Genomic DNA, 26,758 nt, shown 5'->3' on the forward strand with positions numbered 1-26,758 from the left:
CTGATATGTTTAACAATGCAGTCGGGTTGTTGAACAATATGTAACTAGGCGTCTTTTAAATATTCACTATACTTACCTCAGGAAGGCCCTAATCTCTTTTAATTGACTAAAATGTCAAAGCAAGGTAAGTGCAAAGAGAAAAACCACACTTTGGGGTTGGTTGTGACTAAATCTGCAGACTCTTTCCGTATTCTGTTCTTTGGTGTTTTAAAACATTCTGTGACAGTGCCACGTTTCACTTAATAACTTTGACTACTTTTTCTATTATTTTACTATTATTGTTATAGTAGTTTGGTTATTAAACCAATGCAATGAGAAAGGAATGCAGTGAGAAATCATCTTTTCTTTAAGGAGGCATAAGGTTAGCAGTGGCCTCGTGCTCTCTGGTAGCACTGCACGTGAATCCCCGAGCCTGGTTGTGAGCCTCTCTGAACCTGGCATAGTTCATAGCTGGATTCAGAGCATGGCCTTTCTCGGGAGTTAGGGGAAGGTCTGAACTCTGTTCAGGGGGCTTTGCAATCTTGTAGAGCTGAAGCTTCGTGGTGCAGTTTGTTCAAGCTCCCCAGGAGCTGGTCTCCAAGGCCTGCTTTGCAAATCCAGCCCTTACTGCCCTGGCACATACCATGGGCCAGAAGCTGTAGGACATTCCCTCCTCCTGCAAAGTAACATCAGTTCAGCTGATCCAGTGACAGCACCAGGGAGGAATTCCCTGCTGCAAGTACCAAGCATAGACAAAGAGGCTGCTTAATTTTCACTTTGTGCAACCCAGATCCTGTGGGACTTGCACACATCCATGTCCTCCCTACCCTGCACAAGGGAGCGTGTGTCCTGAGGACAGCGTGTTGTGTCTTGCTCGCTCTGCTGATGAGCCTGTGAGAGACCCGCCAGAAGTGAATTAAATAGGTCTCTACTTAATTATATGTTATTTTGTTAATTGTCTCTGCTGCCTGTCTCTCGCTGGCGTTACAGAAGGGTGCAAGTCACCTCTGCAGCCAGTTTCTGTGCCCCAGCCGTTCCTGGGCTCCATCCCTCGCAGCTCTGGCTGCCCCCGGGAGCGCGGCCGCCCCGCCGCTGGCCCGGTTGAGCCTCGCAGTAGTTCTCTGCCTTTTCCTTTCAGTCCGCTGTTGGCGGCCCTTCCATGGGCAGCACCGAGGCATCTCTCCCTGCAGAGCCAGCGGTGCACTGGGGAAGCACTGGGAGCTGCTGGCAGCTCTGCCCTCCCCGGGGCAGGAGTGGAGAGCGCTGCCGTGCCCTCGATGGTCACCTCGGGGGTCAGGATCGCACCTCGGCACCCTCCCCTCGCTGGGGGTCCCGGCCGAGTCCCTGCCCAGCCCCGCCGGGGTCTCGCCGCGAAGTCTCCGTGCTCGGCGCTGTGGGGCCGGCCCAGCACCCGCCGCCCGCATCTGCCGCAGCCAGACGGCTGAGGTGCCCCCTCCTCCTCCTCTCCTCCTCCTCCGGCTGCCGGGGGAAGGTCTCCGAACGCGTTCATTCCGTACGTGCATGCGGTTAACCCCTTCCTGCCCTTCTGCCAGCCCCCCTGCCCGCAGCACCGCGCGTTCCCCCGTCGGCTCCGCCACCCTGGTGCTGTAGAACATTGATTTCCAGGGCTGGGGACGGCTCCAGCACGGGGCTGGTGTCCCCCACCCTGCGGCCCGGCTCCTCCGCTCCCCGCGCTCCCGCTTGCTGCCTTTCTTGGTTGTTTTTTTTTTTTTCTCTCCCAGGAGTAGCAGCGAAGCGTCCCGTCCTGCCTATTTGGAAATGGCAACAAATTGCTCCTCCGCCTTACCTCGCCCATCGCATCCCATATATAGTCATATCTACGGTCAAATGGCAGGCGGCAGCGAATGGGAGGGCTGCGCTTCCCAAAAAAAGCCGGGGGGCAGTGAGAGAGGGAAAGGGGTAGGGACGAACGGAGGAGGGAGGGAGGGAAGAAAAAAAAAAAAAGCCCTTTCCAAAAAAGTATTGGATGTCTTGAGGAATGCAGTCAGCCCCCTGGGAAAGTACATATCTGTGAGGCGCTCCGTGCCCGCCGCTTGCACTCGGCCGGCGCCCCGTCCCGCTCGGACCAGCCCCGCAGCTCCGCTCCGCTCCCCCGGGGGCCGCGCCCGCGTCCGGATCGGGGCCGTCCCGCAGCTTTACAAGTTTGACTTTCGGGAGCAGTTCGCGCGTGTTCGCGCCCTAACCCACCGCCACCATGGATGCCATCAAGAAGAAGATGCAGATGCTGAAGCTGGACAAGGAGAACGCCTTGGACAGAGCCGAGCAAGCCGAGGCGGACAAGAAGGCAGCGGAGGAGAGAAGCAAGCAGGTCTGCACCGGGGGCCTGGGCGCAGCCAGCGCCGGGGCGCAAGTTTTTCCGGACTCCTCTCTTTTTTTCCCCTCCTCCTCTTCCCCCCCACTCCCCGTACCTTATTGTATTCCACCCCCGCGCCCCTGCAGAACTGGTTGAACTTTCCCTAAGGCAGAACTTCAGCCTGGCAGCTCCTGGCTGGAGGTCCCCGGGTGCCCGGTAGGAGCTGGTCCCCCCTGTCCCCACCATTCCCGCTGGGGAGCGGGGCCTTGGGACAGCCGCGTGGCCTCCGTGCCTTTGTCACCTGGGCACGGCGTGGAGAGGCTACCTCGGGCACCTCGTTAGCAGTGGACAGACGGGCTGCCACTTGGCAAAGGACGCTTAAAGCTGTGTTCGCCCATTACAGCATCACCCAGCAGACTTGTCCGATTCCAGCTGCCCCCCGCCCTCCTCCGGATGCACGTTCCATTTTCCTGTCCTTCCCCAACCCCCTCCTTTACACCTGGGGCTTTATTCGACTGGGGGAGGGAGACACGTTGTTTGCACGTTTTTGGAAGATCCTGAAGGAGGAGGGAGGAAGGGACGCAGATTATAAATTAATTTCCCACTTTCCTAAGCTCAGGGAGAAACATATTTGTGCGTTGTATTTCCTCTTGTGCACCTAGTTAGAGGATGACATTGTGCAATTGGAAAAGCAATTGCGTGTGACGGAGGATTCAAGGGACCAAGTGCTGGAGGAGCTGCACAAGTCTGAGGACAGCCTCCTCTCCGCAGAGGAGAATGCTGCCAAGGTATCGTGCCCTTGCCACAAGCAAAGAGAATAACTGTCTCCTTCTCTCTCTCTCTCTCTCTGTCCGTCTGTCCTTTTCTGTCCCTTCTGCACCCTCACTTCTCCCTTTGCACGATCACGTTGCCTGCTGCACCTTTTCCTGCCCGCCCTCCCCTCTGCACCACCTTCACCCGTATCACAGCTGGAGGACGAGCTGGTGGCTCTACAAAAGAAGCTGAAGGGCACTGAGGATGAGCTGGACAAATACTCCGAGTCCCTTAAAGATGCCCAGGAAAAGTTGGAACTGGCTGACAAAAAGGCCACAGATGTAAGTTACCCCCATCCCTTTCACCACACGCCCAGCAGAGAACCCACACACTCCCCCTGCACAGGACAGCCAGGACTCCTGCCTGCAGCACTCCAAAGCTTTGCTGATGGCAGGGGCTGGGCATCTCCTGGGCAGGGGGGTGGGAAACACAGCACTGCCTCCTTGCATGAGGTTTGCACACTATCAGAGGCATTTGATCGGGTTACTGCTCACTTGACATGTGCTTTTCATGTGTACTTGCTGCTGTAGACGTGAAAGTAAAGAAAGGGTGGTTTATCTGTTCAGCTGATGGGAAAATGGCTCAGGCTGGAATGACACTGTCTTGATAGTGAAACAGAATCAGAGAGTTAATAGCAAGTAGATTCAGGAGAAGGAGATCCAGAAGAGCAAGGACTGCTAGTTCTGTCTTAAAGAGAGCTGTTCCTAGGCATGCATGTGTTAGAACTACTGCTAGATACTAGTTTGGCTCACTGATCCCTGAGATGAAAGGTCCTCTCCTTGTTGTTTTTCTTTCCTGGAAATCAGTGGAACTGTTTCACTTGTTAAAGAAAAGTTCAGTCTTGTGTGACAGAAAATTGTCTGGAAGATGACACTTGGTAGTTTTGCAGTTCAGAGGACAGCAATCCTAGGAGCAAGCTGGGAGATATATATAGCTCAGCACTTTATATGGTAATAAGGCAAGAGCTTGTGCCTCTCCCAGGCCCTCATCCCACCCACCTGTCTGCCCCTGACATGCATTTAATGTATTGCATGCATGGAGCCACAAGAGTATATTTCTCTGCAGTTAAGGTCCTGGTCTCTGTTGCTGCTGTTGGACAGCTTGATTCTGTCAGAGTAAATCTCAGGTCTGAATTACAGGAATAGGTGAAACTACAGTATATCCAAAGCCATGACACTCCTCCTCCTCCTATAGCTCAGCTTCAAAAATCAACCTCAAAGCCATAATAAAAAGGAGTTGCCACAGATGAAGCAAGCAAAGTATTTCAGGGGGAGGAAGGATACTTTCAGAAGGGGAAATGTTGCAAACAACAACTTGGCATGAAAGGCAACATCCTTTTGTCTTACTTTACTTTTAAAAGAAAAAAATTTAGCTTCAGTATTGGCAATTAAGTTGTATAGCTTTGAAAGAGAACTCAGGGACTGAGCAAACAGAAGCGTGCCTAGGAACGGGGGAGAGGGTTCTGTCTAATGTGGATCAGATGTCTGTGTTCTGTGCACGGCTGCCATAGAGGGGAGGCAGCTCCCTAGCAGGACGTTTGTTTAACTTGTTCAAAGGAACCACATATAGATCCAGGGGAGATATTCCTTATAAGGAAAAGTATGCAGACTATTTGGAAATAGCTTGCCTAGGATGAAGGCAGGAGAAATGCTACTAGATTCCCATTTTGAAATTAAGGATCTTCTTAGCCGATCCCAATGCCATTTTCCCCTGCTATAAAAGAGCATTTGGAAGCTAGTTGAGGGCAATTTTATCTGCAGTCTTCCCTCAGGTGGAGGGTAGGAGATGTCTAGCTTGTTTTCCTCGAGGTAAATGCTGTATTTATTTGTGTGCATGGAATATGTCTGACATTTTAAGGACGGATTTATCTTTTGACAAAGCAGAGTATCTTTAGGGCAGTTGACCCAGTATTTGCCCTACTAGTTTGGATAGTTCCAAGCCTTGGGAAAAAGACACGGGAGTGCCGGCTCCCTGGGCTGGACTCGCCCTACAGGGGATGAGGAAATCTTCCCTCGCGGTGTGACTCACGTCCCAAAAGCGGGCACATCCCCGGAGCCACCCCACCTGGGAGGGGGCAGCTGCAGCCCCCTCTCCCGTCCCGGTGTCTCAGGAGCCAGGCCGGGTGCACCATCTGGCGGGTTGCTCAGTGTCATTTTACTACGCTTATATTGGGGCGGTTTAGAGGAGGAAAGGTGGGTCCGACCCCGGTCCCGACCCCGGTCCCGACCCCGGTCCCGACCTCGGCTCTGAGTCCGGATCGGGCCCGCGGGACCCTCCGCGCCTCGCCGCCAGGGGGCGCTGCTGCCCCAGGGCACCCACCTGGAGCGGGAACGGAGGGGAGCGGGAACGGAGGGGAGCGGGAATGGAGGGGAGCGGCACAGACCGGGATAGGCACGGATCGGGATAGGCAGAGCCCAGGATGGGCACAGCCCGGGATAGGCACGGCCCGGGATAGGCACGGCCCGGGATAGGCACGGCCCGGGATGGGCACGGCCCGGGATAGGCACGGCCCGGGATAGGCACAGCCCGGGATAGGCACGGCCCGGTACGGCCCTAACCGGGATAGGCACGGCCCGGGATAGGCACGGCCCCGGTACGGCCCTAACCGGGATAGGCACAGCCCCGGCACAGCCCCAGTACGGCCCCGGTACGGCCCAGGTACAGCCCCGACCGGGAGCGGCATAGACCGGGATAGGCACAGCCTGGGATGGGCACAGCCCCGACTGGGACCAGCACTGCCCCGGTACAGCCCATCCCCAGCACGGCCCGTCCCCGGCCCGAGTGGATCGGCGGGATCGGCAAAGCCCATCCCCGGCACAGCCGCAGTACAGCCCTGACCGGGACCGGCACAGCCCTGGTTCATGCTCGGCACATCCCCGGCCCGCAGCGGGACTGGCACTGCCCCGGCACAGCCCCGGTCCATATCCCCGGCCAGAGCGGGAGCGGCGATCCCCGGCACGATCCCAGGCAGGACCGGCCCATCCCCGGCTGGACCGGCCCATCCCCGGCAGGACCGGCCCATCTCCGGCCGATCCCCGGCAGGACCCCAGGCAGGACCAGCCCATCCCCGGCTGGACCGGCCCATCCCCGGCAGGACCAGCCCATCCCCGGCCGATCCCCGGCAGGACCCCAGGCAGGACCAGCCCATCCCCGGCCGTGCCCGGTCCCGCCCCGCTGCCCTGCCCGTGCCGGTGCCGGCCCCGCCCCGCAGCGCTCGGCGCGGGGGGACTTCCGGGGCCGCGGCGGGCGGAGGGAGAAGGGCAGGGCCGGGCAGGGCCGGGCTGGGCCGGGCGGGCGGCAGGACGGGCAGGGCGCGGCGGGAATGGCGGCGATGAGCTCGCTCGAGGCCGTGCGCAGGAAGATCCGCAGCCTGCAGGAGCAGGCGGACGCGGCCGAGGAGCGGGCGGGACGGCTGCAGCGGGAGGTGGACCAGGAGCGGGCGCTGCGGGAGGAGGTACGGCCGCCCCGAGCCCGGGGGGAGCGGGCGGGGGACCCTCGTTCCGCGGGGCTCCCCGAGCTTCCTTCGCCGCCGTCCCCGCAGCACGGCCGTTCTGCCGCGGGCGGCCCGGGGGCGCGGGGCGGGCGGGGTGCGGTGCCTGCCCCACTCCGCGGGCCCGCAGCGCTGCGCCCGGCTGCTGCGAGCCGGAGTTCAGGCGAGATGCTTGCGATTCGGTGCTTTGCGTCAGGTTCTGAGCAAGCTTTTGTGATTTATTGTTTTTTTCCCACAAGCCCTAGTTCTCTTTTGCCATCCAGGCGAGCTCATCTGGGAATCAGCATGGCGACACTTGGGAAGTTACGTACCTGGGGCTGAACCTGAGATGGCCCCGGCACCTGAACGCACAGCACTGTGATCGGGTGGCTGAGCAGCTCTGCTGGGTGCTGCTCCTCAGAGCTGCTGGCTGGGATGGGAAAGGAACAGCAGGCTTGGGTTTAGGCAGAGATGAGATCAGGGGCGAGCAACTTAGAGAGCAGAGAGATGTGTGGCAGTCACAGCAAAAAAACCTGATAGGGCTGTTGTTTGTCTTGCCACTGACCTTGGGGAATTCTAGCAGCTGTAATTTAATGTTTCCTGCTATAAAATGCGCAGTATCCTTTGAGGCAGTTTGAGTGTCTTCTGTGGTTGTATGAAAAGGAAGCAAAAGAACAACTTTCTTGTGTCGTTTATTGCAATAGAAAAAATGGTGATTATTAGATTTCCTTATAATATGGGGCTTCCTGCACATTCCAGGCAGCAAGTTCAGAGGAAGAGCCTGCAGATTACTTGCAGGTGATCTTCCTGATGGAGCAAAATATGGCTACTATGCTTGTGTAACTACTGCATTCTTGCAGCTCACTTGGCATATCCATTTTTTTTGGTGAAGGACCATGTCACAGTCATTAACTGGTTTCGTAAGACTTTCTGTCTTTAAAAAAACTTGTATTCATTTTCTAAGTTTGGAGGAGTAAAGGACATCAGTTATTCTACTTTCAGTAACATATATTATTCTAAACAACACATAAGGGGATTTCTATTGAAATGGGAAGCTTTGTGGCAGAAGGAATAGTGCTGGAGAAGTGATGGTAGCTCGCTGGTAAAGTCTTCCCTTAAGAGCTCAGCTACATTGCTATAAAGGGTCCTAAAGGTTAGTGTTTGTGTCTTCCCTGGAGTTGGTTTGTGTGGATGATGTGGAATTCTGCAGAGTGCATTTGCATGGTATTTAAGTTTTTGTTTGGAGGGGTCAGTGCTGGGGTGAATAAAGGTGGAAAACTGAACTCCCAGGCACAGGTAGATGTGTGCCTTTTTTACAGTAGGGTTTTTTATTGTTGCAGCTGTATTTCTGTATGCTTGAGGAGGGAGGCTTTGGGAGCTTTGCAGAAGAGAGCAGAGGTGTGAATCTGACCCTTCCCTCAGTGCAGTCCTTACGTGTACAGCATGTGACCAGCCAGGGTTGTTATGTGGGTTTTATTTTCTTCCTGTGCAAGGTACAGATAGCAAACAATGAAAAAGCTAAAGCTGTGGCCAAAACACATCACAGCCTACAGCTCTTGATTGTTAAACCAGATTGTTAAAAGTTTCAAGACTGTGATTAGCAGCCATTGCCTTAAAAAAGAATCTGTTCTGTCTCCAGTACAGGCATCTCAAGGGGCTGTTGGAAATCGCATTTTCAAAATGCATTTTTCTTCCTTCTTCTGGAAAACAGACTCTCCCTTGCAATAGTAAGAATTAACACCCGATGGTACCTTACCCATGTCATCTCTCACTGTGGAAATATGTGGTGTGTAAGTGGCGTGGCAGACACACAGGAGGTTGTGTTTGTCTGGTAGCTTTGGGAGTGCCCCTGAATGTCACTGGGGTTTTTTCCTGCCTTGCCATATAAGGAGAGAAGTCCTGCTCTGCAGAAGAATAACTTGGGCCTTATAAGGCTGGTTGGTAAATCCTGAGTGAGTTAGTGGAGCAGGAAGTAAAAACTTGAACTTTACTCACCCGGTGTTTTTGAGGCGCATTGTATGTTCTTATCATGGTGAGGAGTGATAATAATTAACTGGTAACATTACAAATATCCCAAGAGTAACATTTGTGAAAGGTTATTTTCTTTCTTAAACCAGAAAGTTCAAATTCTTGCTATTTAAAGCCAGAAATCTGAAAAGACAGGCTTGGATTACACACAGCAAAATATTCTATATTTGGATTAATATGGATCTCTAAGAATGAAGTCTCTTCTGGTTCCCCATATTCACTGCCAATACATATTAATGTTCAAAGACATGTTTGTTTCCTTGCTTCTGTGTTGCTTTCAGTCATTCTAGCGGGGCATTGTTACTGTTATGTCAAAGGTAGTTTTACTTGTCTGGTCTGTAAGTTACTCTTCCTTCTGTTATGTACAGCAAAATTTTCACTGCAGCCAACTGTATCCAGCTACCTCTGGTTAGAAAAGAAAAAGTACCAAATTGATACTTCTGGTATCTGCTTTTGCTGGAGGGTTGGTTCCCTCCTCAGCTAGACATCACAGGAAATTCAGATGTGTGCCTGTTCATATAGAGCATATATATATCTCATCTATGTTAATTTTCAGTACTAATTAAGACAGTTATTCTTGGAAGTTATTAACTTTTTTAAAAAATGACCTTTTCATATATGTTTTGTGCTTAATATAGTTCTGAAAGAAAGTTTTATAATGAGGTTACCGTGAGGAGGCTGTTGTGGAACTTAGTCTGCAACTTAAACAAGGGTAGTTTTGAAGATGTCAGAAGTAAGAGCTTGTAGTGGTAAGAGGCAGATGAATTGCAAGGGTTGTACAGAAGATTAAGTGAACAGATAATAATGCCAGAGAGGCAAATTTAGAAGAAGTTTGATGATGGCACTATAGGGAAAAAACAAAAGGAGAAGGTGTTTTAAGTGGTTGTTGCCTGTACCAGGGCCCTTCTTGAGATGTAGCCTCTGCTGGTGCCTTTTTTAGCAGGTCTTGCATAATTTGCCTGTGAATAAAACTTCGGGGTACTGAGACACTTCTTAAATGTTCTCCTGCTCTCTCTGTGGCAGCTGATCCAGGTGTGTTTTTGTGTGTTTAAGCTGAACCCTTCTTGTGGAACTCCAGGAAACACTGGGACAATTCTTACCCAAATGTGGTGAAAGGTTACAAATAAAGGATTTGGGATAATAGAAGGCTCATAATTGGTTTGTGTTGATTTAACAAAAAAAAGGGGAGGTCTGTGATTAATGTCTGCAAATACAATAACAGAAAATATTCAGGTAACAGTGCATAATTCTTCCAGTGCAGCTCTTTCTAGTACAAACTGTCCAGTCCTTGATGTGCTTCATTGAAAGGAAGCATTAATCACTTTTTCCTCTGTTAAGCAATAACTTCACAATTCAATGAGGGCAGGTACATCCATGTGCAGGGATTTCATAGTGGCTGAAGTCAGGCATTAGGGAAGTGCTGTTAAATGGCACTAGCAGGTAAATGGGACAGTCTTACCAGAGATGATGTGTGCCTTATTGTGAACTAATTTCTGTTCTTCCCGTGCCTAGGCTGAGAGCGAGGTGGCTTCTCTGAACAGACGCATCCAGCTGGTTGAGGAAGAGTTGGATCGGGCTCAGGAGCGCTTGGCCACTGCCCTGCAGAAGCTGGAGGAGGCTGAGAAGGCTGCAGATGAGAGTGAAAGGTGGGTGGGGCCTCTCCTGAATGGATCGTTACTCTCATGACAAAGATCCTGATTGCCAGGGTGTGGGGCGGGGAAGTAAATTAGACCACTCCTGTGTCTGAAGGTGTGTAATCTACTCTGCCTTTGTGTACGAGGGCTTCAGTTACAGCTTGTCTGGAGGAATGTCCAAAATATGTAGGCTTGAATTCTTTTTCAGTTGTAAAGATGAGGTTTGAGTGGGGTAGGCTCTGTGATGAATCATGTCACATCCTGTGAAAACTGGCTGACCAAGCCCAGATTTCTCTGTTCTTGTGCTGTTGGGCGATTCTGGATTTCACTGTGGGTAGAAAATCTCACCTGGAGAATAGCAAAGTGCTGGAAGAGGCTTTGATTCTCCTGTTGGCAAGATTAGTACGTGAAGGTGAGCAAAAGAAAGAGGCTTATAATTCCTTTAGCTTTCCAGAAGTCCATAATGTGAGTTGGGAACTCAAGATTTGTGACTTTGGAAGATCATCTCTCTTCTGTGGATTGTATTTTTTGTCTGTGATAATACCTTTCATTGTGAAAGAAGCCTACATATTCTGCATATGTATTTCTGCCTCACTAACTGTGCAGCCTGTAGAACAGAAAAACACCAGAGACTCAACAGTGTGTTTTGAAACACTTAGAGAATTTGGGTCAGATGTGCAACACACAGTGTTTCCTGTTATGAAGGAGTTAAAATTGTGCTTATGCAGAGCACAGAGAGCTCCAGTGTTCTAGAGCTCTGACATGGCAAAACTCAGGGGAGTCTGGCCCATAAACATGGTTCTTGTCAGTCCTGCAAGGGTTGTAGCATGCTGTTTCATGGGGAGTGTAAAAGCACAGATGTTTTCAGTCATCCTATTAGGTCTTGAGAAGCAAGACCCTTTATTTACCTTTCTGTAAGATGAGTTTTCATTCAATTTAAAATGAAAAAAGGATAGTACAGCTGAACTGTGGTTGAGAGCTAAACAAATCACACTTTCTTTCCTCTTAAGACATGTTTTGTTCCTTGGACTTGTGGGTGGGAGTGCACAGGACTAGATCTATGGTGTGAGGACTCAACTGTGTGATGTTCTCCATTCACCTTAATGCAGCTGTCTGCAAGTCTCACTCCACCAGCAGTGGAGCTGGAGATAGACTGGCAAGCCCTGACCCTCGCATTTCCTGCTTTTCACATCTTTCAGAGGAATGAAGGTCATTGAAAATAGAGCCCAGAAGGATGAAGAGAAGATGGAAATCCAAGAGATCCAGCTCAAAGAGGCCAAGCACATTGCTGAGGAGGCCGACCGCAAGTATGAAGAGGTCAGTTCCTGAGGGCAGCTCACCTCTTTCTAAAGTCCATCAGGCTGTGCCTGTACCTTATTTTTTCCTCCTTTGCCCGTTAAGTTCAAAGGGTCACAAACATCACTCTTCACAGCTGTTGTGGAAGGAGAAATGGACACCTGTACACCTCAGGGGACAAGGTGGCAGGAGATCTGTGCTTCGAGCTTTGTGCCAGAATGTTTGAGAGTGTTCCCTAGGCTCTTAGGGAGAAAAAGACCTATTTTGAAGCTGCCTTTTGGTGAATGAGAGGTCTTGAAAAATGTCAAATAACTGAGACTCAAATGAATAACGAAGATGTCACAGAATCAAAACTCATGTGTTGACCAAAAAAACGAGAAGAGGCCCAACCCCCTGGTTAGTAGGTTCTCGAAGCAGGTGACCTGTGCTGCAGCAACATAATATCTGACTGTCCAGGGGCTTCTCTTGTAGGTGGCTCGTAAGCTGGTGATCATTGAGAGCGACCTGGAGCGGGCTGAGGAACGTGCTGAGCTGTCAGAAAGGTAAGTGTGGAAGTGCCTCTTGTGAGGTGCCCCAGGAGGGCTATAACAGCATGGACTGTTGGCAGCACACTGTGTGTTCAGCTCCGAGCTATGTTTTGCCGTTTTGCTCATTTACTGTAATCGTTGAAGTAAAGGAAGTAAATGTGTTGTTTGTGTTTTGTCACTGCATGCTGTACCTGCACACTGATTTTGTGAATGGCTTTTGTGCATTTCATGTGTTCACTAACAGCCAAGTCCGACAGCTGGAAGAACAGTTAAGAATAATGGATCAAACCTTGAAAGCATTAATGGCTGCAGAGGATAAGGTACTGACACTAATAAACAGTTCTTAGGTTTAACTGCAACCCAAGTCTTTCGGCTTCCATAGCTGGTTAGCTCACTCAGTAGTAACAAATCAGTCCTTGCTATGCCCTTCACTCTCTTTGCATCTTGCTTTGGTGGTTTTCTTTGGTCTCTTTTTTGTTTATTTATTCATTTTTACCTTTAAAACTGATCTCCTGTGCAGCCAAAAGAAGCTGAACTGTCTCACGTGTAAAAGCTCTGTAAATGTTTCTGTGTAAGCCAAGGGCTGTAGAGAAATTCCTGTCTGGTCATCGTCTTGATGTGCACTTGAAGTGATATTTGGCATCACAAAGAGCCGCTTTCAACTGTGATGGATCAGCTGCTTTTGAGGCCGTTCTTTTGCCCCGTAATTGTTTTCATTTTTCTCTATCTTTTCCCCCTATTTTCTCCTGTTTCTTTTGCTTGACTGAATCTTCCATCCGCCCCTTTCCTGCCTTCCCTCCGAAATAACAGCAAATGTGCTGAGCTTGAAGAGGAGTTGAAAACTGTGACCAACAACCTGAAGTCGCTGGAGGCTCAGGCTGAGAAGGTAGGATAGAGACTTATGTGAGAATGTGTCCCTTGCTTGTCATCTGGCCTGTGGGGTTTCCTTTATATGGAAATGCTGGTCACTGCAGCATTTCAGCAGGGCCACTGTCTGTAGGAGCACTTGGACTCCCTACTCAATTCCTATTTGACTCTCACTGGAACACAGCGTATCTCCCACTTCCAAATAGGTCAGTATTAGTTGGCCACACGTTCTCTTAAGTACTCTGACAGGATTAAATATTATTTATGGAATTACCCTCCAGCTGGCATTGTGTACTAATATTCAGTTTCTCCAAACAATACTCCTCTTTAGAAAAAGTGTAGTGCTAATTTCTGCTTGGAGTTCCCACCTCATTACACTGGAATACATCTCAAGGGAAGTTTGACTCCTGTAATGAACTGCATTACCACAGCCTTGCAACTGGAATTAATTTAGTTTTACCCATGTTAGTTTCTTGTGTACACATGATCTGTTAGAAGAGAGTTTCAAATGTGGGTTTTTTGGTGTATTTAGAATACCTGGTCTAACACCAGTGATCCTCTTTCTAATTACAGTACTCGCAGAAAGAAGACAAATATGAAGAGGAGATTAAAGTTCTGACTGACAAACTGAAGGAGGTAAAATTAGAGCTGTTCTTTGCAATGTGTCTTCCAATGGACATTTGATTCTTTTAGTATAAACACTACTTTGCCTTAAGGGTGAACACATAATTTTGGAAAGAGTTTAGTGTTAAATGTCCCTCCTAAAAACTAGTATATATTTGCCTCCTCTCATTGTACTTTTTTCCTCATGTGAACTGCTGCTGCACTGTTCCTGAGTACTGTGTGTGTCTCCTAAAGCAGTCTGTTTGTCTTGCCCCCAGGCTGAGACCCGTGCTGAGTTTGCTGAGAGGTCAGTAACCAAGCTGGAGAAGAGCATTGATGACCTAGAAGGTATGGGCTTCTGGTTTTTTACTTACTGTAGAAATACATGTCTCTTGTTCTGCTGTTGGGGGGAGGTGGGTGGGTTTGGTTTGGGTTTTTTTCATTACCCAGTTCTACTGGCCTGACTTGTTCCACTTCTACAAATGGGTCTGCCTAAAGAGCAAAATAGGCAAAACATTTTCCAGTTGAAATATATTGATAAATGCTTCAGGTGAACAGTGTTTTGCTCTTGCCTGTTCCTTTTTCTCTCATGTTCTTAAGACTCCTTTCATTTTTTTTGCTTTATACTCTTCTACTTGGAGGTATATAAGTGTGTAGGGTGAATGATCAGATGGTAAGTGTTATTGTCATCTTACTAAAGAGCTGTGTTATGTTTGCAATAATTAGGAATGTAGCAAGCTAACCTAATTTAATACTGTGCCAAGTGTGGGTCAGGGCAGGCATTTTGTGACATAGACCAGTTGTTGGTTTTCAGTAAAGCTAATAGATTGTATACATCATCAGAAGGACAGCTTGTTTAACTTCAGAGAGTTTGTTTTAAGGTTTTGATAAAACTATCAGAACTGCAGCAGAATAGCAGAATGTGCTTCCTGCCTCCAGAGAAAATAATTCAGTAGGGCTTTGTAATTAAAAGTTACATGGAGTTTGCTATTTAGATGCCTTACACCAAGTCTAGGATTTTAAGAAGCTTAATTGCTTGGTGTGGCAGGCTGCATTCTGCATGAAGGCTGTGGAAATGTAGGTAGCTGCTGAAAATTTATGATCACTGACTCAGGAAGGAAGCAGAGAAGAAGGATAAGTGTTTAGAAGGAACAAAAATTGCTGTAAGAAGCTGAGTTTATGCCAGCACACAAACCAGAGTGGTTTGGAAAAATAGTGGTGGAAAATGGTAACATCCTCCTCGAGCCCCATTTTTGGCTCTTTTCTCCCTTGCCCTCCTAACGTGCATTAAAGCAAAAATCCAGGGCAGCAAAACATGGATTTTTTTTTTCCCTTGTGCCCTTTTTCCCTTGGTTTTCTCTGTATCACAGGCTGCCCCACTGGCTGTGCAGTTAATGGACTTGTCACATAAGATTGCTCACTCCTGATTTTTTTTTTTTCTTTTCTTCTCTAACTTTGTGATTTTCTTCCATGTTGTCTGTCACAACACCTCTTTCTGTGCCCTCTCCCCTCTTCCTGCGGCTTCTGGACGGTGTCCCCGTGCCACCACCTTCACCCTCCACCCCGGTCCCGCTCCATCCCCTTGCACACCCGCCTTCCTGGGGCACCATTAGATGAGCTGTATGCTCAGAAACTGAAGTACAAGGCCATCAGTGAGGAGCTGGACCACGCTCTCAATGACATGACTTCCATGTAAATGTCCTCCCAGCCTGTCCCCGCTGCCGCTTCCCCGCCCTCACTGATTGCGCTGTTGTGGGATGGTCCCCCCTGTGCAGTGGGGGACTCATTCATTTAGCAAGACTTAGGTGTACAAAATACCATGAACAATGTCTTTACCGTGGCAAAGTGTGGGTGAGTGCTGTGCCTAGCCTGGTAAATCCTCATGGTGATTTTGTAAGCTCGTGGTTGCTCTTCCCTTCGGTGCCTGCAGTCCCTGTGTCCTGGGGTTGCCTTTCCTTTGTAGCTCTGTTTGTCCTTCCAGTTCACCTCTGTTCAAACACTGTCTGCCAGCTCCCTCTTGTTCATTTTACCAGAGAAAATTGCCTTGGTATGTGTTGTATTTGGAGTGTACTCTTCTGCCTGCTGTCACAGTTTTTTGCTCTGGCAAAATTTCTGTACAAGAATGTCAAAGAAATTCAGATTTAGCCGTATTCTCTATTTTAATGACAGTGGAAAGTGTTTATCTGAATTGCCTTAACTGCTCTGAAAATTTCACTTGTTATCATTACAAGTGCGGAAATTGATTTAAAATACTTTGTCATTTAAGCCCATAAAAGTCACAATTGTTTATAGGTTTCTCCTGCGTGTTTTCTGGATAGTAACAGTAATTTAATTTACATTTACCAAAAATGTGGTAATACCAACTTGAGCCATAAGGAGAAAAATGACGACAGGAAAGCACACATCCACCTTCCCATGCTCACACCTTGCACTTGCATGAGCCCTGCACAGCTGACGTGGCAGAGGGGAAGGGGCTGTGGCTCTCAGGTACTTATGAGGTGCCATGTTTAGTCCCAGCACTTCTTTTTGGAGGCTGGCATGCTTTCCACAAGTGTGTTTTGTGTGCACCCATATTTTAGATGTTTGTTTCTTTGCATTTTTTCGTCCCTGTGTCTGTTCACTACTTTTCTCCCTCTCTCTACCAGCATTTCAGTAGAGGTCTGATGTTGTCTGCTTTGGCTTTGGTTTTGTTTTTAAATTCCCTCCCAACGTATGCTTTTGCTCTGTGCTTTATCAAGCAAATGGATTTCTCTTTTCCTCCTCTGTGTACAGAGACTACAGTATTTCTTCAATTTGGGATATTTCTAAATGGAAAACAGACTTTAAATTATACTCTGCTGCTACATGAGGACATTCCAGTCCCAGCATGGTGTGCTGTTTCTGTAGTATAGTCTCTCAGCATGCTGGGCTCTGCTGTGCAGTTGCTGCTTTTTTGGAAGTCTTTACTGCACCTTTTTTTTCATTTTCTACCTTATCTCACTTTTTCTTTTCATGCAGATAATTTTCTTTGCTTCACTTCTCCAAAGACATCCCCATCGGGTTGGATAAAACATCTTCCCCAGCTTTGGATGTTTCATGGGTTCACTGTCCTGTCCTCTAGCTTAGTTGGCTCTCCTCCTCTACACCTGTCTCAGAACATGCTCTCTTTGTGCTCTGCTGTACAGAAACTACATTTCTCAATGTAAAATAAACATCCCAGCTGTATCCCTTTTGCTATTCCCTTGCCTTTTATTTATTTAAGTAACTATTTAAGTTATTAATAAAAAAATGCTCTTTTTTGCCTGCAGGGATTTTTTTTTTTCCATGTTTTCATTTTTTTGTCTGCAAACACTTTTGCCTGAGGGTTGACAATGCCAAGCCAGTGAGAGCAGTCTGGGGGATGAGAGTACTACTCTTGGTGTCAAAAGCAGCCAGTTATTAGTTATTATCTTAATTTTTCTCAAAATATGAGGCAGATAAAATGACAAATAGATGTAATGGGAATTTTTTCAGTTGTTTTTGTTAGGCCAAAATCTGCAAGGACACTTCTTCCTTGGGGTCACTTGGTCGTGGGAGCTTAGCTGAGAGGACAGTTACATCCTTGACACCACATTTTTCACTTTAAAGCCTGAAATTTGCTCCTTGCTTGGTGCTGAAGACTTCTAATCTTTTATATAAATGTGTTTGTTCATTAACTTAAATATTTGAGACAGATTTAAAGCGACAATATCAGAAATTTTAAATTTATTTTTTTTCATCCAAAAATAGTCCTTGAATTGTCTTGCAAAAAATTTTCCCTCTTTCACCCTTAGTTAATTCAGCAAACATGTTACTTGCTAACTTTTGAGGGGTTTTTTCAATGTATTTTTCTTGAGTGGCATGATAGGATTGGAAGTTCATCAGGGAGGTTTCAGTGGTTTTCCACTCTTGGGCTTAGTTCAGACTTGTGAGTTTGGATTGCAGACTCATGAGAAGTGTTTCAAAACTGCAGTGGGAAAACTCAGGATTATGCTATTAATGTAATGATTCTGCTGCAAAGTGGAACATCGTGGGTTCCAGGTTTGAAAGCCTGAACATTGGCTTTCAGCTGATTTGTCAGTGCCTAATTTAGGATGAAGCATTAAATACTGACACTTGGCTTTTTTTTATACTTTCATTTGCAATTAGGGAGTTTATTGCCTTATTTTAACTTCATTTTCTTTACAGTGAAAGGAGTTATTTTCCATTTCATGTTAAAGTGAATCAGTTTAAACTGGATTGATTTCTGGTCACTCTATAAGTTGCTAAAGTTCCTAAGTCACCAAAGCTAAATAAACTTATTATAGCTGAACTGTAGTTTTTAACTTGTAGAATAATGTAGATGTGTCTTTCTTGTTCAGCAGTGCAGTCTAGACTAGATTTTTTCTCTTCCCCAAAACTTGTTTTCCAAATAAGGCTTGCAAATGGATGCATCCCAATTTTCTATCCCACGACACATCCTTTTGTTGCTGGCCATGGGGAGAAGCCCAAGAGCAGGATGTGTGTCAGCAGTCAGGGGTAGCTCAAGCAGTAAAGTTCAGTGAGTTACTGCTCATCAGCTGAGATGCAGTAAGTGTTGTTTTCCCCCTCAATTCCTTGCAATGCTGTTGTTTCTTAAGAAGAGTAAAAAAAAGCCCAAATCCATTGTAGGACCCTGGCAATTTTTAACATAATAATTTTGGACATTAGTGTTGAGTTTTTCCCTTTTCTGCCAGTCACCCGTGATCACTCTGCCCTGGAGGGGAGCAGGGTGCTGGGGAGGGCAGTGCAGTGCAGGCACCCAGGGAGCTGTGCAGAGCTCCTGCCTGCTCCTGCTGCACTGAGCCTGACTGCCCAGAGCACTGCTGGTTCCTCCCTGCAGGGGTTCCAGCACTCCTGTCCCCCTTGGTTGGGTTGTTCCACCTCCCATGTGGGCTCTGCTTTGCCTGGGCTCTGCTGAGCTGAGGCTGAGCCTTGCTGGGTCTGCACCAGAGCCTGAACACAGGCTTGGCTGCCAGGGCTCTGCCTCTGTGCCAAAGGACAGCCCAGACAGACTGGGGGGATCCAGGGCTTGCTTTACACTCAGGAAATGCTTTGCTGCTTTACCTGGGGGTTTTAGTCTCATTTTGGACATTGAGGAATAGTGTAAGTCTCTGCCTCAGTTAGGGAGGGGTTTCCTGTGATGGAGGTAAGCATCAAGTTCTTGGTTCAAATGTCGTGTTTGAATAACAACTAAATACACTTTGCCAAAGTGAAACTTTAGTTACTCTGAGGTTTTGATGGTTTTTTCCACATATATGTGACATTATCCTGATGAGAGAGACTAGCCCCAGTTGTTACTGGTCCCGGATCAGAGCTGTGAAATGTGCCCTGGTTTTACTGAGCTGGCTGTTGGACTTTGGGCTGGGGAGGAAGCTGGGAGGAGTTACTCACCACACAAGCATGTCCTGCAGCCCAGCTCATTGCACAGCTTTGCCTTTGCTGTGTCCAGTGCCTGCAGGGGAAGAGCATTTCTGTGGAAGCTGTTAGGAAGCTTGTGGAAAAGAATCAGAAACAGTCATTTCCTGGAGGGGAATAATCTGGGATCAAGAGGTCAGGAGTGCAGTTTGAATCTAGACTATTGAGGAGAATATGGGCACTTTGAGAACACAAGACAGTGAAAAGCCATTGTGGAATGTTCTTTCACTCTGCAGAACTCACTAACTGTGCTGTCTCAACATAGTCCTGGCTGTTCTGTGTGAACATGACTCGTCCTCTCTGTGTGCTGTGTTTGAGCAACACAGGTTTTCATCCCTCCATTTCACTTTCACCAAATGTGTGGGTCTGTTTTCTTGCAGAGCACAACTGGGCAATTTAAAGTTATCAAAAGGTGCTGATAGAAGTAACAGAAGTATATTTTCCTAACCAAAAATAGCATTTCAGCCATCAGATTCCCTAGGAAGGGCGTATGGGCTGAGTCAGACCCGGTGGTAGGTGGCTCCTGGCATCTCCTGCTGTTATTTCTGCTGCTTGTGATGCAGTTGCTCTCCCTCCACTGGCAGATGAGGTTCCACCACACCTTAAAAGAGTGTGCAGAGAAAAATGGCACTCATGAAACAAATCTTCCACACGCTGTACAAAAGACTAAAGCAGGACTTGGTAGCTGTTGGAATATGGCTGCAGTTCTTCTGTTCCTGTTCCAGTTTGTGTCCCACAGCTGTTCCCCACAGCAGGATTCTTAGCCAATCCTTCACACGGTATAATAGCTGTTCCTTGGAGTAGCTATTTCATTACTAGAGTTGTAGAAACAAAGGTAAAATGTTTCTCTGTATGTTACTGAACTGTCTGTCATGTGACCAGTTTCTTTATTAACTCTTATTTAACTGTTTTCTCTGTCTAATCTGTCTTCATTCTGCCTCTTTTTTTCCCTTCTAACCTGCTTGCTGCCTGTACAGACCAACTCTACCAGCAACTTGAGCAAAACAGTCGCCTAACTAATGAACTAAAGCTGGCCTTGAATGAGGATTAAACCTTAGTGTGACCATATTGTTAACTTGTTTAAAAACACACTCTTCCAAATTTTCTTTAAGAACCAATCACTAAAAGTAGAAATAAGCAAGAAACCTAGAAATTGATTTTTTTTTATTTTTCTTTTTTGAGCTGTTGATGATGTGGTAAAATGATAAATGAAATTCTCGGTTTCTCTTGGGAAAAATATGAAAATGCTTCTCCTGGTTGAGGCTTTTCATTGTGTGTGTGCACACCTGCTCTGGAGGAGCACTGAGCTCTTAGCTGGCCAGTGGCTTCTTTCCACTTCAGTGAACAGCATTTCACTGAGAGTATCCAAAAATTAACAGCCTCAGTCAGGCCCTCAGATTGCCTGAGACAACATGAATTGGCCCTGAGATTTTTATTAGAATGAGAGAAAAATACCAGGATTCAAATTTGTGTGTTTCCAAACCAACTGAAAGGATCCTTACAGCTGTTTTGTTGTCTGGAGACTTTGATGCCATAACTTTGCATTTCTATGAATTGGGCTTGTGTTTGACTTGAGGGGAAAAATAAAAAAGCATGGGAGCTCCACCTGAAAATCCTGATCAGTTTGAAGGTATGCTTGCAGTAGTGTGAAATTACTATACTGGATTCTGGTAGGATGCACCTCTAGAACATTATGCTCATTTATTGTATTAAATAAGTGTGTTAAATGACTGTCCTATAAAAGTGTGCATGCAGCATAAAGCTACTAACTTCAATTTTATTTATTTTCTAGAAGAAATAAATTTCTTAAAGGTCACTTTGCTGAAGAAGAGAATATTTTTTTTGTTCTTTGCGTTTCTGAATTCTGTGAAACTTAAAGTAGGGATCTGCAAAGAACTTAATTATTTTCTTTATTGCTACTTTAAAAAATAATAATTTTAAAAAGCCATTTACACATTCCTATAAGCAGAGAGCTTCCAGAACATGCAAGAATTGCATCTCTGGTGGCAGTGCATTTTCTTAACAAATGCAGCTGTAAACAGTGCTAAACTTGCATTACTTGTTGTTTGTTTAATTAATTTGGAATTCTCTCTGGTTGTGTTGTTTGGGAACATTGGTATTTATGAGCATGCACATTTCCTAACTTTCTAAACCCTCTGAGAGCAGTGATGATTGCATGCCTTCATGTTCTGAGAATCAGTGCCTCCAAAGAACTGCTATTCATGTTTTAATTTTCTAATCCCACAACAGAGAAAGTGGCACATGCCAAAGAAGAAAACCTTAATATGCATCAGATGCTGGATCAAACTTTACTGGAGTTAAACAACATGTGAAAACCTTCTTAGCAGCAACCACATTGTTTGTTTTGTTATTTTTACACCTGCTTGCCGTGAAGCCCCATAAACGTGTCTTTATTTTAGTTTCACCACAGTCACAAGAACATCTGCTAAAGTACCAAGCAGGGGTCAGGGAAACACCAAACTGGGCAAGCCATATGCGGGTTAAGCTACGTTACATTATGGTTTCAATGTGCCATTTCCCAACAAAAATGTTACCTACACTCTGTAGAGAGTTCAGCAACTCAGTGTGCTTAGGCTTTGGAGAATCCTGGCCGTGGCAGAAAGTGTCCCACCTCAAGTGCCAACTACAGTTTTGACCCAAGAAGAATGATTGGTGTTCAGGAGAGATCAGTTGGAAATGGTGCTATTTTGAACAAAAGGCTCTACTGAAGTCTTTTGTTTGATATCAGACAAGTCAGGAGTTGTCCAGCACAGTAATTTATTTTTACCAGAATTTTACTGATCTGTGAGAATTCGGACTTTCCGTGCCTTCTAATTCAGTAAAACGAAGGTGTGTGAGCAACAGAGACAAGTGAAGGCTCCTGGAGGTTTTAAATTGTGTTCTTGCAACTCAATACAGAAGTGTAGGTCAGCATTTCACCTTGAGTATTCATTCGATTGTATTTTTCATGTTGAAATGAAAGATTCAATAAATTCAGGACAAAACATTAATTTGGAAGAGATTGTTTAAAATGTATTTTATTTGTGTGGATTTTGGGGAGGGGGAGGAATTTTGAAACCGATATTCGCCTCACTTTTTTTTTTTTTTTCACACTTTCTTTGAGCAGTTTTAAAAGTATACCTGTATTGTAAACATTGTATAATGATATGAAATAAAATGCACATTTTAGGACATTTTTTTTTTAATTTTGCTCTCCTGTGATTTGTTTCTCATCACGTCAGCTTTCTGTGTGTGAAGTCTGCCCGTGTGCAGTGTCCCTCACTGTGGTACCCTGTGATGTGCTGGTTATGTAAAAATGCAGGCTATAAAGTATTCATTGTTGACCCAAACTAGTTTTGGTAAGGCCATGGCAGAACTCCCATAGAGTGTAAATGAGTCCTAAAGGCCTTGCTCTTGGAAGAACTACCCTGTATTTGTATATCTTACCAGGTAATTTGGGTTATTTATTTGAATACTGTGATAAACCTTCCAAAGTCACATGTCACATTCATTAGAGATCCTTTCACCCAACTTTTTCACTGCTGGTTCCTGGTTTCTACATGTGGGTGTCTTTGAATTGTGAGGTCTGTCAGTGGGCAACTTCAGAACTTGAAAAATAATTTTTACTGCTTCTTTTCCTGTAGCATGTTGCTGAAAGTTGGTGCTGCCCATCCTTCCAGCAGCAAGGAGCTTGGCAGAGGCAGGTGCAGATAACCTTCCAGATCACCAAAGAATTTCCATTAGTGGACCCTTAGCAAGCAGCTGAAGAGAGGTGACTTTATCAGCTTCTGCTGAAAGGGTAAAGTAACACATAATAACTTCAGGTTAAGGGGGAGTCAGAGAGGGAAGATGTGCTGGGGCAGGTCTGGCTTTTTTTGATTGTGTTGCAGAGGGAGGAACTTGGTAGCCTTGCAAACTTTTACGTGATTGATTGGCTGCTGCCAAGTCATCCTGAATGGAAAAGGTGAAACCCCTGGCTTCGTGTTTCCCTTGTGGTTTTGGGAAGCAGAATATATGTCATAAGGCTGCTGCAGTGCCTTGTGATGGAGGCTGAGTGCACAGCTCCAAGCAGCAGTGGTGCAGAGGTAAATCACTCCAGTCTTTGTCCTTCCTTCCTTAGCACGAGATGAAATGTCAGGTCACTGAGCTCTGAGAGCGTGGCTTGGGCTGGTGCTGCTGGATCAGTGGGGTGCTTCCAGCAGGGAAGGGCTGTGCTGGTGATAGTCTGCAGGGTAGGGCCCAAGGCCACCCAGAGAGTGGAGCAGAACAGAGGAGCTGTTGGCACTGGGCCACGAGTCTCACACAGCTGAGTGTGCTGCCAACTGCACTGCAGTGCTGCTCTGGTCCCGTGGTGTGTGCTGGGTCCTAAACAATGTGTCTGGGTGAGGTCAGACCCTTTGTTTGCTTCTCAAAGTTGCTCGTTTTCCAGGAGACCACAAAGTGCTTTGTGGTCTGGGGAATCTGAGCTGGGCTCTGACTGTGTGTCAGGGTGAGGAGGAGGAGGCTGTGGTTTCCATGTCTCGGTGAGATCATGTCACCATGAACAGGGTGAGCATGTGCAAGCAGGGAGATAAGAATTAATCTGAACAGAATCTGTTTGCAGACTTCCCTGAAGTGCAGTGCTGCAGAGGAATCCAGAAAGCTTCAGAAGAGGTCAGTAAAAGCTTTCCAGTTCCAAGGAGAGCTGAAGGGAGCAGTGACCATGACAGTGCCTCACACCAAGGGGCTTTGTTTGCTGACGAGGAACAGACACACAAATAGACATAAGGGTGTAGTTCTGGAGTAGGAAAAGCTGTTCCTACCATACATCATAAGCCAGTGCCCCTTATGGATTCTTTGCAGGCAGTGTCTAATCAGACAAACTCAGTGAAGCTAGAAAGCATTGGCTTGTAAAAATAAACCAAGTGAGCCCTGATTTAGCCCCGTTCCAAGCAAATGGGAATCTCTCTCTCTTGCAGCTGCTTTGCCTGAAATGTTAACTCTGAAAACTTGTTAAATCACAGAGCCCTGCAGCATTCACTGTTCCTCAGGATGTGTATCTGGGTTTGAAGAGATACCCTTTTTTTCAATGCCAAAGTACATTTGGCAGTTTGAAATACCCCATAATTCTGCAGCCATGCTCTGTAATTGTCTGGGTTGTTTTGTGAGTTGACCTCTCTCGATGAAATGAGTGGTTCTGGGAGCACCAGAACTGGCACAACCTGCTTTCTTGCAGATTCTTGTCTCATGGTTGGTTGTAAACTTGCAATGAATTATTTTCCAGATACTGAGACATTTGTGTTGCCTCTTTCTCCCTCTTGGGATTTCTCTGAGTTCAAATAATATGTAAGACATGCTGCAGGGTGTGCCTTTCCTTCCCTCAGGACCCTCAGAGGCTTGTTCTGTCCACCCTGATGGTTCCTTACGTTCACAAAATTTGCAGAAATCTAACCTATCTTCTACAGTTCTGTGTGGTCAAAGCCTGTCAGCCAGTTCAATCAGGAGCTGTTGGATGGGATGAGACAGATAAGAAAGAAAAGGAACTTAGATTAAGAAACAAGGCTGAAGCAGTAGCCTGCCCTGCCTCTGAGTGAGCACCTGGGTGAGAAATCTGAATCTGGAAGGTATTATGCACATTGAACAATTTCTGCTGTCATTGATGCTACTTAAAATCTGGATTAAGTTGTCAAACTTCACTATGCTGCTAATATTGTAGGAATATCTGCTACACTGGGCTGTGACTGCTGTAATGTTTGTAGAGGCAGCAAAAGGAGAAAGTGATTAGCCAACTAAAAAATTTAAAAATTGGGGGGGGGGAAATACTTTTTACGTGACTCAGCACTTGGGAAAATAGAGTATTTTTCTCTCAAGTGTTCCTTTGGGGATTTTTTTAGTTATTTCCGGATTTTTTAAATAATATATCAGGAGCATCAGTGAAGGATTAAGTGGGAATTGCAGCCAAAGCAGAGGAAATAAGGATAATGCTTTTTATCTCTATGGAGGGCTTTTTGAAAATGCACACAGGAATAGCATTTTGAGCAGAGGGAAGCTGTGTAGCTTTACTGTCTTCAGTGTGTGTTGTGCTCTTTCCAAGGTACAGAAAGTTTGCATAATCTTCTTGGCTTCAGTTGCAAACCCATCTAGTTTCCTGCAGGCCAGAGCCTTGCCAGTTCCTAAGCTGCTGCTGAGAATTGCATAAATGCAGGATCCCCCTCACAATGCCAGCAGCTTAGTGAGCAATCTAGATAGTCCATGTGGAAACAATGGGGAATGGGAGCACACAGAGGTCCTACAGACACATAAACTCCCCCTTACTCCTTTCCATTTGTTCTTTCCTGACTCAGAATGCAGCAAAATGAAAGGACATGATGTAGTATTTTGGGTTTGAGTGTTGTGGCCTTTAAGGACAACTCAGCACTGGCTTCTTCCTGTCTCTTTGCTAGTGGGAGGAATAGCTGCATAAAGATTAAGCAGCATCTTTTTCATTAAAAAAAAAAACCAGAGCAAACACACACAAAAACCCAAGTCCTGCAGATCCAGCTGCACCTGCCAGTACCACATGTCATGAGACACGGACAGGAAGGGTTGTGGGAACGTTCCTGTCATTTCTGTACAGCAGGAGTATATGGATCATGGGTAGAAAGGGTTGAAATATGCTTGGGGCTGTGATCCTGCAAAGGATTTTGAGTGTCTTCCATTGCAGGGCCTGACCATGCTCTGCTCCTTGGGATTGTTCCTTTTATGGGTGTCATTTTGATTTTTGCCCTGAGATTCAAACAGAAATGTCAGGGCAGAATCCATGGGATCTGTCTCAGCCAAAGCTCCTGGCAAACAGTGTTTCTTTGGATAAAACCAGCAAAGTCCTCCACCTACTGATGGCTGACTGTGCCACTGGTGTCCCTGCAGTAGAATTTGTGATAGAACATTCAGGATGGTGCAGCTGCAAAGCTCTGGTAAGTTGTTTTAATTTGGAACACATTGGTATTGATAGGAACACAGAGATCTGTGGGAGTTTCCAGTTTAAAAATAGAGCATTTCTTTGCAGGTCCACCAATAGCTGTCATGTTTTTCTTGACAAGACTATTAGTTGGAGGAATAGCCTGGGAAAATGCTTCAAAATCTTTCCTGGATTATGGTTTTTTTGCAGCCAGCAGGGATGAGCCTGCCAGACTTCTTTCCACTTCATCTGGATTGCTGTGCTACTTCCTTGGTTTTTATTGCACACATGGAGACTATGAAATAGGATAAAAGGATGATGTAATTTGTGCAGGCTGTCCAGAAAAAAAAAAAAAAAAGGTATCTGGAAGATTTACTAGGTGAGAAAGTAGCCAAATAAAGGAAACAATAAGATAGAATTGCACATGGGGGCTAAAGGCCAGGGGGGAGGGTAAAGACAACATGAAGGTGATGCACAGATGAATGAATCCTCTCCCTCTAAATCCTGCCCTGTAGTTATGCCTTGTCCTGCTCCTGGAGCCTCCTCTTGTGTTTGTGCAGCCACCTCATTCCTTTGCCACGAGGAAGATGTTTGGCAAAGCCCAGGTAGCAGGAAATTCTTTGTCACCCCTCACCTGAGTTTAAAGTATGCAGGAAAGTTTTCCATAAAAATCCTTTCTCTCAGTGGTTCTTGCCACACTGGCAGAATCTGGGTTAAATTTCTCTGTGCTGGGACTTCATTATGAATCAGCTTACCCAGGAAATCACAACACTTTAAAAAATACAAATGCAAACCCACCATTTTTTGCTGCTTTTCTGCAGTTGGCAAACATGTAGCAAACATGTGTGTTCTTTTATTTCCTTCACACGCTGCCATGTG

General features: G+C 46.5%; 1 protein-coding gene and 1 long non-coding RNA gene across 11 annotated transcripts; one reads left to right on the forward strand and one right to left on the reverse strand.

Annotated features, from left to right (window-relative positions):
- The first annotated feature begins 1,970 nt into the window (after window positions 1–1,970).
- On the forward strand, window positions 1,971–22,167 carry TPM1 (tropomyosin 1). Of its 9 annotated transcripts, none has more exons than XM_064668355.1 (10): window positions 1,985–2,308; window positions 3,262–3,387; window positions 10,116–10,249; window positions 11,437–11,554; window positions 12,005–12,075; window positions 12,871–12,946; window positions 13,501–13,563; window positions 13,809–13,878; window positions 15,144–15,222; window positions 16,528–16,734. In XM_064668355.1, the coding sequence occupies exons 1-10, from the start codon at window positions 2,195–2,197 to the stop codon at window positions 16,529–16,531; spliced, it is 855 nt and encodes a 284-aa protein (XP_064524425.1). In that variant the 5' UTR covers window positions 1,985–2,194; the 3' UTR covers window positions 16,532–16,734. The 9 variants fall into 9 exon arrangements, with proteins under 9 accessions (XP_064524426.1, XP_064524425.1, XP_064524429.1 ...); XM_064668357.1 differs by lacking the exon at window positions 3,262–3,387 and adding an exon at window positions 2,956–3,081 and having other exon boundaries at window positions 2,009–2,308; XM_064668356.1 differs by lacking the exons at window positions 15,144–15,222; window positions 16,528–16,734 and adding an exon at window positions 21,214–22,167 and having other exon boundaries at window positions 1,971–2,308.
- LOC135420669 (uncharacterized) lies at window positions 21,983–25,831 on the reverse strand. 2 transcript variants are annotated; one of them, XR_010433667.1, is made up of 2 exons: window positions 24,369–25,831; window positions 21,983–22,751 (listed from the first exon to the last, which is right to left on the reverse strand). It is a non-coding gene; the product is annotated as an uncharacterized LOC135420669 (long non-coding RNA). The 2 variants fall into 2 exon arrangements; XR_010433666.1 differs by having other exon boundaries at window positions 21,983–22,754.
- Between the last annotated feature and the right edge of the window lie 927 nt (window positions 25,832–26,758).

The sequence above is a fragment of the Pseudopipra pipra genome, chromosome 12, assembly GCF_036250125.1.
Source record: "Pseudopipra pipra isolate bDixPip1 chromosome 12, bDixPip1.hap1, whole genome shotgun sequence".
NCBI lineage: Eukaryota > Metazoa > Chordata > Aves > Passeriformes > Pipridae > Pseudopipra > Pseudopipra pipra.

Excerpts from the sequence above, each read along its gene's own strand:
- TPM1 (XM_064668356.1), top strand. The coding sequence starts at position 2,195 with ATGGATGCCATCAAGAAGAAGATGCAGATGCTGAAGCTGGACAAGGAG. Across the intron at positions 2,309-3,261 it reads CGGAGGAGAGAAGCAAGCAG|CTGGAGGACGAGCTGGTGGC; the intron begins GTCTGCACCGGG and ends CCCGTATCACAG. Across the intron at positions 11,555-12,004 it reads CCGACCGCAAGTATGAAGAG|GTGGCTCGTAAGCTGGTGAT; the intron begins GTCAGTTCCTGA and ends CTTCTCTTGTAG.